The sequence below is a fragment of the Propithecus coquereli genome, unplaced genomic scaffold (genome assembly GCF_000956105.1).
Source record: "Propithecus coquereli isolate 6110/MARCELLA unplaced genomic scaffold, Pcoq_1.0 Scaffold59, whole genome shotgun sequence".
NCBI lineage: Eukaryota > Metazoa > Chordata > Mammalia > Primates > Indriidae > Propithecus > Propithecus coquereli.
In genome coordinates, this window is record NW_012151840.1 from 4,673,412 (window position 1) to 4,687,027 (window position 13,616).

At 45.0% G+C, this 13,616-nt stretch overlaps 1 protein-coding gene across 1 annotated transcript; it reads right to left on the bottom strand.

Moving 5' to 3' along the window:
* Positions 1–2,719: 2,719 nt before the first annotated feature.
* Positions 2,720–3,112, bottom strand: LOC105821849 (late cornified envelope protein 1C-like). Its single transcript, XM_012658649.1, has one exon. It carries the CDS (start codon positions 3,093–3,095, stop codon positions 2,742–2,744), a length of 354 nt encoding a protein of 117 aa, XP_012514103.1. The 5' UTR covers positions 3,096–3,112; the 3' UTR covers positions 2,720–2,741.
* Between the last annotated feature and the right edge of the window lie 10,504 nt (positions 3,113–13,616).

Consider the following 13,616-nt stretch of genomic DNA (forward strand, 5'->3'; position numbering starts at 1 on the left):
AAAAATTTTGTACATGCCCAACTAATGTATATTTTATTATATGAAACTTTTGAAATAGTACTTATTGAAAATCTTTCAACAAAATGAAGCCTATGCATTTGGGGATGTTTTTCTATTTGTTCACTATGTATCTCAACTGCCTAAAAAAATCCTGGCAAATATAAGGCACTTAGTAAATATTTTATGTATGATATTTTGGCTTTCTATCTCATCTTGTCCGTATAATTTTGGATGTACTAAAAATTTCATTTTGATGGAATTAGATCTATCAAATTTCTCATTAACATTTTTTCTGTTTCTTATGTGCATAAAAATATTTTCTATTATGAGTTCTACTTTGTGATTAGATTAAAAAATTTAGCTGTTTAATCCACCTGAAACTCATTTTGTTAAAGAATGTGACATGTTTTTTTTCCTCCAATTCAACTTATTAAATAAGCCATCCTTTCTGCACTGAGCTGTGATTCCTTAGTTAACATATTTTAAATTGTTTCATACAAAAAGGTATCTTTCTGGGCTATTTATTTCACTCTATTTGCCTCTCATTATATTCATCCAAGACTAAGATATTTTCTTTGCACTTAAGGATTTTATTGTACAAAAAATCATAAGGTCTTTCAAACAGCCTCTTTCATCATGCTCGGACCTGTGGAATGAGCAGTTCTTCCTGAGTGTCTGGGAAGCTGGGAAGAGAAGGGGGATTCTCAAAGGACTGTGGGGGGCCATCTAGTCCTGAACAGAGCTTGTCCTTCCAGGGGAGAGCCCCAACATGCCCCAGCAGTCACCACCCAGGAGCCCACTGTCTAGCTCTCTGCCCAGTGTTCTGTGGGCAGCGCAGGGGACAGTGCTGGCATAGACTAACTGTGGCAAGTGTCTTGACAAATGCACCTGATGTCTCTGGGCCTCCATTTCTGATTTGTAAATGGGACTAAAAATGGACCAACCTCACAGGAATTTTAAGGACAAAATAGCATAATGTGAGAATGTGCTAAACAGTGCCTGACATATTGGAATTGCTCAGTGACTGACCGTTCTTATAACAGTACCCACTCATCAGAACACAGAACAATACAGAGTAACAGATGTTCTCCAGGGAGTGAGCCGATGGCAGTCACTGAGTTAGCTGAGGAGATTGCCTTTCCTCCACCAACCCAGGATGGTGACGCCCTCCTACCACTGGCCTGTGGTCTACAGTGGGAAGGAGGGTGCTCAGAGAAGGCATTCTGGATCCTGTCCTGCTGTCTGGACTGCCTTGAGATCCCGGTCTCAAACTGGATGAGAATTGTCAGAATTTCCCACCTGTGGGCAGGGTTATCCTGTTAAAGTAATTGAAACAAAGACCAGGCCTCAAGAGTCCCGGAGCAGACAAAGCCAGCCAGGCCTCAAGAGTGACCTTAACCTTGCTGGGTTTCCAAACATAAGGGAACTGTAATTTGGGCGACCTCTTGTAAATGCCTATATTAAAGAAAAATGACACTTAAGACCAACCAATCAGAAACTGCCAACTAGTTATATGTATATAACTAGGGACTTTCAGGGAAGAAGGAGGGTGACGAGTAGGATATTGTCTGTCTCCCTGCCTGCCTCACTGTGCTGCGCATTAGGTCTACTAGGTCGTGTTGCTCAACTTGGGACCCTCCCTCCCATAGCTGGCCTTGGGATGTCAGGGCTGGGACTGCAGACTCCATACCCGCTTTGCCAGCGGGCTCCCTGACGCCCTGCTAGCAGGGGGAGCTGCAGAAGCTTTGGAGACGGCAGAGGGAGGAAGCCACGCTCCTTAGATTTCTCCAAGTCACCCGACCTTACTTCTCTCATCCCAGCAGGAGCAATCTGTTCCAGTAACAACAGCTGGTTCCAGTGTGTGGGTTTTCCCACTCTCACAGAACCTGCCTTGTTGGGCCTTCCTAGAGACCCCAGGAGCAGCACCAGCCGGTGCCCCCTCCCCCGAAGCCTGGTTCCCAGCCACACAAGACCCCTTCTCTAAGCTGGGGGTGGGGCCCTGTGCCCCTGAGAAGCACCCCTGTCTTAGACGCCTGCATTTCAATTCATGGGAGCCCTCCTGTAAGTTTCTACCTTTTGGTAATTCGAGTGTGAGTGAGCCCCTTTCCCTCCCATCGATGGGGTGGCAGTAGTTAAAGCTGCTGCCTCCACGAACACTTTTGTCCCCACTGGTCTTTTCAGTTCTCCGATGCCAAGTCAGCAATTCTTTACATAAACTTCTGTCTGTGGAAGTAACTATAATTTCTGTCCTGACTTGCCCCTGGCTGATACCCTGAGAGACAGGTCTTAGCTCTAGTGAGGGGCAGGAGTTGAAGGCGTCGTTGTTCACAAGGACTCTAGGAGCCTTGAAAGCAAGCGATGCTGCTTCAGGGCTGGGATGCCAAGCGGGGGACAGAGCTGAGACCAGACATGCTCATCCTTTTGGGCACGTTTACTAGCAACAGAAACGCAGTGAGGAACAAGATGGTGAGCAGTTTATGTTTTATTGATTCATTCATGAAGGGAACTCCCAAGGAACGCAGGGGAGTGGCACAAGAACTACTATTTGGTGTTCTGAGGGCAACCGCAGAGATGGGGCCAGAGGTCAGAAGACGAGCATTTGAGAGGGGACACAGATTTCTGAGTTCCAGGACAGAGTTTGAGGTCTTCACTAAGATGTCTCCGATACACAGCCAGGCCCAGGGAAGATGAAGTCGCCCCTTTCACGCCTCAAATTCTGCTGTTCTTGGCCAAAGTCCACATCAGCAGCAGCCTCCAGAGTGCTGGCCGCTCCCCCCTCCACAGCAGCTGGAGCCCCCCGAGGGCTGGCTGCAGCAGCCAGAGCTCTGGGGTTTGTGGCAGTGGGACCTGCGGCGGCGCCTGTGGTGGCTCAGGCAGCAGCCGCCACCCCCAGAGCTGCAGCAGCCGCCACCCCCAGAGCTGGAGCCACAGCAGCCCCCAGAGCTGGAGCCACAGAAGCCCCCAGAGCTGACGCTGCAGCAGGAAGAGACAGGAGGGCACTTAGGGGGACACTTTGGGGAACAGCACGGGGCAGGGCACTTGGGGGTGCACTTGGGAGGGGGCTGGCACTGCTGCTGGCTCTGCTGGCAGGACATCTCGGCAGGTGGGCGTTCAGGAGCTGAGGGAGAGTCAAAGAGCAAGTCAGACCCAGGCACAGAGGCCACCCCTGCCTGTTGTTGTCCTCCCAGCACCATTTCTATTTCCTTAATTTTGAAAGTCTTGTGATCAGACACAGGAACATCACCTCTGACATTTTTATCACTCTTAATAGTTTACCAAGTTCTTTCTTTCACAGAGTCTCATTCCAAACCTCATTTGACATGTTGTCAAGCAATGTAAAATCTACAAATATGTAAAGAAAGTTGCTGCTCATTAAAACTCCTGAGTGTAGGAGAAAAGACAGGGGAATAAATTGACTCGAGGTCAGCATTCATTCCACTGTGTCACCAAGGATTCTGAAAATATCCAATGTTGGGACCAGTTTAGCCATGAAAGCCTTTTTAAAGAAATATCAAAAGCATTTCTTCTTGGAAGAATTTCTGACACGTTTTGGTTTTACAGCAATGTAGAAAAATATAACTGCAAAGGCCCTCGGAGTTGATTTGTTCCAACCAATTCAATGCATAAATGAAAAAACCGAAACCAAAAGAGGTGAGTTCGCTGGCCCGATGCTATTCACTAGCACATCACAGTTGGCTCTGACTCCCAATCCATGGCTCTGTGCTTTAAAGAACTCTGCCTCCCAGGCCTGTGCCCAGGCGCTGTCACAGGCTTCTCGACTCCAGTGTGTGCTCAATTTTCCACCATGGATCCTCTTGTTGGCATCTAACAAGAACTCTCAAGTGTCTCTAAATGCCAACATCCATAGCACATCTTTTCTAAAAATGCATATGGCTGTATTTCCAAATTATACAGCATAATCTAGTGGAAAAGGTTTATATTCCTTAAAACCAAAGAAACACTCAGCAACTGGAAACAATTTGGTTTCTCTGAAACTATAGTATACAGCCCCATATGTCTTCCCAGTTGCGCAAGGTCTCTCCCATTGCATCCCACCCCTCACCCTCCTCTTCACAATCTCCTGTCCCCTCCTTCCTTGCCAATCACATCCCCAGCCTGGGAGAACCTGCCAAGCCTCTCCTCCTGCCCTGGGCTGAACTCCCTCTGTGGAAGCCCCCTGTTCCTGTTCCCAGTGGGCACTTACCGGCTTACAGGCAACACTGGGTCCGTCAGCTCCTCAGGAGGTGAGTGGATGCAGGTGCTCTGGCTCTGAGCCCTTTTATCCTGGCCTGGGCTCTGCCCCCAGCTGTGAGACAGGGCCTGGGCATGAGGGGACCCGCCTCCTGACACCCATGTGGGTTCTGTGACTGTTGATGACTGGAGTTCTGCACGTGCCTCCCTTTGTAGGGCTCCAGGCAGCTGCTCCCAGCTAGGAAAGAGCTTGCTTGAATTGAAGACTTATAGGGGGTGAAAATGGACATCACCACTCCTGCAGTCCTCGGCTGCCTTATTTCGTACGAAAGATGGCTCTCTTCACAGTCACACTAATGTATCCCAGTCACGCAACTCCTTCTTTCCTTCCATCCTACATACTAATTTTCCATCTACACCTTTGGCTTCGGATAGCCTGGTGTACAAATACACACATCTGATTAGTGGCAGGCGGTTGTGTGTGCATGAGCATATAGCATAGTGGTTGAGAAAAGAGGCCTTGGAGACTCTAGCATAATATCCAACTTTTTTGAACCTCAGCTTTCTGATAATTTAAATGGAGATAAAGATAGAAATATCTTCCTTGCAGCATTTACAAATTAATTAAGATGGCAAAAGGGAAGTAACCAAGGTAGTATGAGACATGTGGTTATAATCAGGAAATGGATGGATAAATACAAATGGTCACAGAGAAATAGACGCAGACATGGATTTTTAATGGACACTGGGAATTTTTAAAGCCACAGTTACATTTCAAGGTAGGCAGAGCTTGTTAAAACTAAATGCCATTTTTTATCTCCTATTTACCTCAATAAGTTTGGCTTTATGAAAGTAGATGTGGAATGGGTATAGGAAAAGGACTAAGGAGAAGCATAGTGTCCTAAATTGTAGCATGAGAAGAATTTGCAGTTTCCTGGGTCAAATCTGAAGGGAGGAGGTAAAATAAAAAAGGGAAAAAGGAAGAGAAGAGCCAATGAGGTGAACAGTGACTTAGAGTAGAGTAGCTGGTACATGTAAGAACAGACAGGTTCAATATTCAATGTGAAATTATTTGCTTTGTTGCAATATAAAATTCCTGTGTTTAATTTCTCAATTTTTCATGCTCAAAATAACCAAATGGGAATTCTAAAAATGAAAAATACAATATCTGAAAAAATAAATATGTTTAAAACTAAATATAATGTTAAAAAATTCATTGGATGATTTTAGCAGCTTGAAAACTACAGAAGAATACATTAGTGAACTTGAACTTGAAAAAATTATTCAAACTGAACTGAAGAGAGGGAAAAGATTGGAACAAATGAACAGATAATCAGTGACCCATTGAATAATATCAGTCTGACATCTATGCATTGCAAATCTCAGAAAAACAGAAAAAAATAGAATGGGGGAAAAGTATGTTTTTAAATAATGGTCAAAATTTTTCAAAATGTGATTAAAATGTTAACTTTAGAACCAAGAAGTGAAGAAATCCCAAGCAGGATAAATACATAGGAAGCACACAGGTCCAGAAAGAGGATACGAGTTAGTCTTGGGAGACAGGTGAAGGAGTGAGGAATTCCTAAGAAGGGTGTCTAGGAAAGGTTTGTTAAGGAGGTCTGGTAGGATAAAGGCTTTAGAGATGGTGAGATTTGGATTTAGATAGGAGGAGATAGTGGGGGGAGGGAGTAGGGCTTTATACAGAGAAGGAGTGGTGTGACAGTGACAACATGCACCGGGCAGGGGCTGCAGGTGGTCTTTTGTGAGCTGTAAGTGGTCCAGCCTGACTGGAATGTAGGATGTGTGACAGAAAGCAAGACACAGGTAAGGCTGCAAAGAAGACTGGGTCCAGCGTGTGGGGAGTCCATTTTCAGAGCAAGTCACGAGTTTTATTGAATGTTAGCCAGAAATCCACTGAAGGCTTTAGATGAATTTCATTGTTGTTACTTATATGTTTGTTGTTTTAGCTGGGAAAAATAATCACATTAGCGCTGGATCCTAAAACAGAGGAGGACTTTGGAGGAGACCCTAGGACCGGAGGACAACAGCCATAAGGAAATGAGTTGAGGAAACACCATTGCCAATAATCCCCCAAATATTATTACATATCTACACTCTCATATTCACAATTTCCAAATCAAAGAAACCCTAAAAATTGAGTTTTTGTCTGATTGTTGAAAATGTTCATTTGGTAGCAAAAAAATGGACCCGAACTGACAGTTCACCTTACTGCAAATATTCATATATTCTGTTGTAAAAAATATTAATGCCCTTCCCAAGGGGATAGGATCCCTAAAGCCATAGGAATGGGGGGTCTAGACTTCCCACTTTGCCTGCCTAAGAGGTGGTAGAATCCTTGGTTCAAATTCCGTGGTGTTGGGAGTGGACATGGCCAATTCTGAAGTATACCTATAGCATTTACTAATAAATTCTATTCACTGTATTACCCTCCTTAAAATAAAATTCTGAATTTCAAAATGCATCTGCTGCCAAGGATCTAGGATGAGTCATTAGAGTAATGAAGAAATCTGACGTTTTTTCAGGAGTAACAACTTATCTTTGACAATCGCTACTTTGTCTGAAAGAACCTTGTTGTATCAGTCTGTCTGCCCAAATTTTCAGACTTGAGCAAGCCTCAGATTCTCCCCCTTTTTCAACTGACATCCCAAAATTTCCCCGATTAATAATCATACACTTATCCCTAATTCATAAGGCATTTTTGTATGTTGTGGTTTCTTTAATTATTCTCAACTATTCTATTAATACCATATTCAGTGAGGACCCAGAAGAACAGAAGTGTGGGCATGTTTACTGAAGTCCCCTTGTTCATTTTTGTCTCTTTCTCCTTTTGTCTATTAACCTTATTGACCAATCATTAATATAATAACTTTTCTTTGTGTTAAAATTCTCTATGTTATAATTTTTCAAGACAATGGAATTTCCTGCTTATAATTTTTACAGGTCGCCACTGGCATTCCATTGCAGACGTGGCAGGAAGGTTAGAAAGTGAGTGTTTTGAGCTATTGGACAAGTTGCTGAATAATTATGATAATGATAATCACAGATAATCTATTCGCAATAGCCATAATACCCTAGATAACCTGCCCTTCCATAATTAGGACACAGCTCCAGAGGGGAAAAATAAGAACTCTCTATAGATCCTTAAAGCTGCACTTGCTTACATGTATTTGCATGTATTCCTGCCTTATATTATAGAGACTTTTTTAGTTTTAATTGACAGGAGTTGGTTGGGATGGAGACGAGGGAACAAAATGATTTGCTATTGAACTGGGAGGGCCCGAGGGCAAGGCCTGAGTTCCTTTCCTCTAACTCAGTGGATCTCAGTGGTGCTGGTGGAGGGCACCGATCTTATAACCTTCCACTTCTACCCCCAAACCCTGAAAGAGGGCATTTAACAATCTGGAGACGTGTTTGGTCATCGCAGCTGCTGTTATCTAATGGGGAGAAACCAGGGATGCTGCTAAACACCCTACGAGGCACAGGGTGGGCCTCCCATAAGAAAGAATCATCTGGCCCAAATTATCAGCAGGGCGGAGGTTGAGAAACCCTGCTTTGGTACAGGAGGATTAAGACTACACTCGTTGGAAACACCTCCTGGACTTTTGATTGCACAAAACAAACTTCTGAAGAATGCTGATGAAATGCTATGGAAATGACTGATTAATTAATTGATTGCTCAATCCAGCTTTTTTATTCAGGCCGGGTCAAGCTAGGACACCTTTCAGTGACTAAGGAACCAATCCCTATCCAAGCCTAAATTTAGTATTTCTGATTGATTGCAAAGCCTCCCCTGTCTGGTATTTCCTCCCCCTCTGGCTGACCCAAGGAGCTGTGCATGAGCGACCTGGCTGAGTGGCATCAACACACTGACGCCAGTGGCGATGGCTGCTCCCCTCACTGTCCTGACCCAGCACTCACTCTGACAACCGGCTTCCTTCCCCCAGGTCTTTTACTTCCCCTAGCCTCAGCTCTGCTGCTCTGCGTTTTGCCTAAGCCATTGTCTACCACCAACTCATCCCATCCCTCTCCTCTCTGCTATTGCATGTCCCATCGCTGCTTCCATTCCTCCTTGAAACCCCCGGACTCCCCCTGCTGAACTGTATGTGCCTCCCTTCAGCCCCTGCTCAGGCCCGGCCTCTGTGGCCGACCTCCCCCTTCCAACAGGCAGTCCCCAAGCCAGTCATCTCCTCTTTTCTCTACTTCTCCCCTTCGGGGTGAATATTTCACCGCCAAAAGCAAATATATTTTCAGTGCTTTAGAATTGCGGTCCCCACCCGGGAGGCGCATCACCACTTGAGCTGCGCCGCCCAGCGGGCGGTGAGCAGCAGCTGAGCGAGCGAAGCTTCATCTGTATTTACAGCAGCTCCCCATCGCTCGCTGGCATCACCGCCTGAGCTCTGCCTCCCCTCTCCCCCGTCCTGGCCCCATTGTCTGTGGAAAAACTGTCTTTCGTGAAACTGGTCCCTGGTGCCCAAAAAGAAAAAGGTTGAGGACTGCTGCTTTATAATATACAAAGTATTTTTAAATAACTTATCTCATTTAATCCTCAATGTGACCCAGATGTGTGTACATGTTTTTAGCCACATTTTATAGATGGGGAACTGAGTTCAGAGAAGTCTCCTAAGCGGAGACCTCTCGCTTAGTGAGTGGAAGGGCTGGCTCGAACCCTGCTCTCTCGTTGCCTCTCCCATGCGGGTTCCACTGCCGCATGCTGGGGGGGCGGCAGGGCCCTGCACCAGTCCGGGCCCCTCTTCCCACACTCCGGGCTCAGTCCCTTCCTCATGCCGTCTGGGATGCCGGCCAGGTCATCTCCACTGCTAAACTTGTTCTTGTTTCCAAAGCGGTTTGGGTACTTTGATGTATTATGTAATTTTTAAAAATGTTCACTGTTTATCTGGTTTTATCTGCCAGAATTTAAACTCCTTGAGAAGAAAGATCTTTGGCTGGTTTTTTCACTGATCTATACCAAGCATCCAGATTAGTGCCTGGCATATAATAAAATCTCAGTTAATATTTGAGTAAATATTTGTTGAATATATAGATAAACGCATTCCATTTCCAAATAGTCCTGAATATTATTTTATGTTTCTTTATTTCTAGAAAGAATCTTCTTATGGTTTCTATTCATTGAATTTAAACTCAAGTTTTAGAAGAAAAAACCTGATTCTCTTTCTGAATGAAAGAAAGCACTGAAAGTAATGAAACATGGCAGCATGCTACTCCTTTAGAAACTTAGTATCACTCTTCTTTCCACAGGGAAATAGAACGAATTTTGGAGCAAGATAAGCCTTAGCTTGGATTCCAGCACTTTCAGATCTTAGATGTGTGACCAAACTAGTTTACCTCTCAAGATTTTGTTTTTTCTAATGTCTGTAAAATGGAGTGAATATTAACACATTTTCAGGTTGTTGTGAGTGTGAAATCCTTCCTTTTCCTAACTCAGGTGGTGGCTGGCACACAGGAGATCACCACCCTTCAGCCTCATGCCTTGACCTGAGCTGACCACAGTGCCCAGGTGTGCGTCATCTGTGCCAAACAGAACAGCACCATCACGCAGCGCTATTAAGAACAAGAGTTCTTCAGCATTTGGCATAATGTCATCCTTGGCCCCTACTAAGATTTTAATCAGCCAAGATTTCTTCATTCATGCAGCTGTACATACATTCACTCATCTTTCTCCAGGTTCAGCTGATCTTTAACTTAAATTTATAACTTCAGGTTTAACTTAATTACATTTTATTGTGTCAGATTAAGTCCATTCTTCTAACCTCTGTTGAATCAAAAGTGTACTCTTCAATCCTCCCTCATAAATTGAAGTCTCCTGAAACTTAGGTCAGTTTCTTTTAAAGTCTGTCTCCAAGGTGTTGATAAAAAGTTCATTGGAGCTATACTTAGAATGGAGTTCTGGGACCAGCAGAAAACGTCCATACAGTGTTTGGAACCAGGAAGGATGTTTCATGAATGAACAACTGCAACCTCCCCACCCACCGCCCTGGGCTATCATTAAGTCAGTGGTGCTGACAGCATGCCTGCTGTTACCTTTGCCCAGAAGACTCTCCTTTCTCCTCCATCAGCTAACTCCCACTCATCCGTCATATCTCTGATTTGTAATTGCCTCCTCTAGACACTGGGCCCAATAAACTGTCCATCCTTTGGGCTTTCATGGTACCTTGTGCCTCCCATGTTGGGCTTTCACAATATTAATTGTCTGCCTTGCTGCCATTGTATCTCCATGATCAATCCCAGTTCCTGGCAGATAGGAGAGTCTCAACAAATATTTGTCAAATTAATAAATGTGTTGATGCAAGTTGATAAGTGGTTTTCTCCCTGATGGACATAACACTAGAGAATAGAGGAAAGGTGTTGACCCAGCTCAGGGTCCCTATGACAAGATGTGGTGAGGAACATGATGGGTAGACTCGGCACAGCTTGGGTTACTCCCAGACTTCGAAATATTTCCAGTTTAGTCTTCCAGATCAGGAAGCATCATCTTTTGAAGGAATGATCTAGATGGTCCCTGGTGATGGGAAGCACGTGGGTCATCAAGCCTCACCCTCTCTTCCTGACCAGTCTCACACACAGGCATGATGATGCTCTGGGGTGTCCCGCATGCCAGAATTCAGGAGTATGCTATGGCCAGGGACTAAGTCTTAGTCAACACCTTGCTATTCTCCTATACAGCAATGAAGTATCCACATGCGCCCTGCCTGTCTTTGGATAACTACTATCCACCTAAGTATTCTAAGAGAAGCAGCTGATCTATTCTCTGGTGCATGACAGTTCTATTTGCTTACATGTTCAAGGATATTATACCCTGTAGGACAAACCGTGGGATGTGGAATTTCTCTCAGTTAATGTTCAGGAAATGCCTGGGTAAAGGGGAGATATACCATAGCTAGGCCCCCATCTCTCAGTAAAGGTATCTGTAACACATGCCAGACTCCATCTCACTCAGCCAAACACAGAGGCCCATTCTGGCTGTTTTTGGTGGCAGTGAAGTTGGGGATTTAACTGAGAGAAAGAAAGAGACTCCTTCATCTTAAGGTGCTTCTAGATTGAGGAGTGGAAAACTTGACTCCACATACAGGGAAATTACATACAATTTTGTGGGAGCACAAACAAAAACCAGTGAACAGCTCCATTTTCACCATCATGTGCAAATCCTACTCATGCTGTGGCCAAATACGTTCAGTTTCAACTCTCCTTCTATGTATTGAGTAAGCTCATACATCTGGGTATTAATTATAGCAAGAGTTTTCACCTCCAACTGATCAGAATTTTCAAATGAGTTCTCATTCTGGAAATACAAATTAAGTAGGTCCGAGATGGACCTTGGATTCCGTGTCTTTAAGTGAGTGCCCCAGGTAAGTTCACTTAAATATGGTGCCTGCCACTATATTTAAGTGGAATTGTGGATCTCTGGGAACATCTGGTGCAATTCCTTCATGCTATAGTGAAGATTCCATGGCAGGAGGTTTAGAAAGAGTAAAAGGATAGAGAATTGTAGAGAGATGTAAGTGGATTCTAAGGTGAGAAGCCTGGTCTTAGAGGCTCTTCTATTCACTTGGACCAATGAGTCCTCCTGTCTGGAAGCCAGGTCCTCCTTGTTCTGAGGCCGCACGATTGGGTGTCAGGCACAGGAGTCTGGCCTGGTGTCTGCCTTGTAGTGTTTGTGACTTGGCCAATGCGTGGGTATTTCTAGGCAATGGTCCACCAAACTCTGAAACAGAAACAATGCTACGCAACCTGTGTGCTTTCTAACGTTAGTGTGAGATTCAAAGAGAAGTCTCTCTGATGAGTTTTTGAGCACCTTGAAGAGCTTGATAAATTATCGCTTTTGCTCCTTTGAGTCTTCAGCCCTGGTCCTGGAGACAATTTAAGTTTTGTTCAAATGGTTGACACAGAAAGAAAGGGCAGAGAGAAGGAGGCAAGTCATCATTTCAGCAAGATGGTGGGTGATGGGGAGCAGGAGAGATGGCCATCGGGGAAGGGTCATTGGGCTACTGCCGAATGAGTACAGGATATTCAAACCATGCTCCTGAGGTCACAGCCCCCACTGCCAAGTGTATTTTAAAAGCCCTGAGCTTCTAAAGTACATAGACAGATATATACAGACACATAGGTCCACACAAAGAGACATGCAAAACATAGATGCACACACTCCTGTGTGCTCTTTCCTCTGGGGTGCTTGTCTCCAGCTGTACAGATGCTCTGGGGGAGCACCTGGCCATGGGGGCTTCCTGACTCAGCTCTAGCCTGGCTCACCCAGACACTTCTCTATTCTGTCGTCATCCCATCCCGTCACATCCAGGCAGATATCTGGATTGGATGATGTTATCCTGGGATCCAGAGTCTATCCCCAGAGGGCAGTGCAGGGTAGGGAACATTGCTCATTCAAGAAAACCCTGTGTGGTGACCTGTTCCCTGGGGAAGTTGGGGCTTCTTAGGAGTGAATTCCATTTTCTCACAGTCATCTGTGTGTTTTTTCTGTATCTTGAAGGGATGGTCTACCCCTACCACCCCAGGGGTTCCCTGTCTAGCAGTGTGTTTGAGAGAATGGTCGGGGGTGGGGGGACACATAACAAGAATCCTTCCCCCATCTGGGGCTTCCAAGCCTCTCTCTACCCAGGGGCCTGGTGATGGGGACCTAGGGGTTCTCTGTGAGGCTGAATCTGGTGCTGCCAGGCCCCTGAGGGGATGTGTCACAGAGCAGAGATAGTCCTAGGGCTGCCTGGGTTTTAAAAGAGGAGACACATGTGGAAATGATGAAAAGAACCTGTTCAGTGATTGAAAGAAGTCCAAGATTGTGTTGGAAAATAATTGGGTAAATACAGGAAAGATCTCTGGAAGAGGCAGAGACTGTGACTGAGATCAAAGGTGCCATGTGTGGCAGAAAGGAGTGTGGCCTGGGAGTCAGGTCTCACTGCATGGCTTTGGCAAGTCACTTACATCCTGTGTGCTTAGGTTTCCTGCTCTGCAAAATGGAAGGATGACAATGCCTGCCTGATGGGCTGTTGTGGGAATTAGAGGATGCAGAGAGATAGACACGTGTGTGGATAGATAGATAGAAACATGTGCATGCACACATCCATACATACTATATATTAATACATATATTCATATTCTATTTGCATAAGGCATTTCACTAAACCAGTGGTGACCAAATCTTACTGGGCATCAGCTACAGATACACCAGGAGCGCTGGTTAAAACATAGCTTGCTGGGCCTTACTTCCAGAATCTCTGTTTCATTAGGTCTGGGGTGAGTGATGCATTTGCATTTCTAACAAGGTCCTGGGTGACACTGATGCTGCCCGTTGGGTACCATACTTCAAGAACCAGTGTATTAGTTTGTACACTGAGAGCGAACAAAGGTTGTGTAAGTCCCTTTTACCAGTGCCTTTC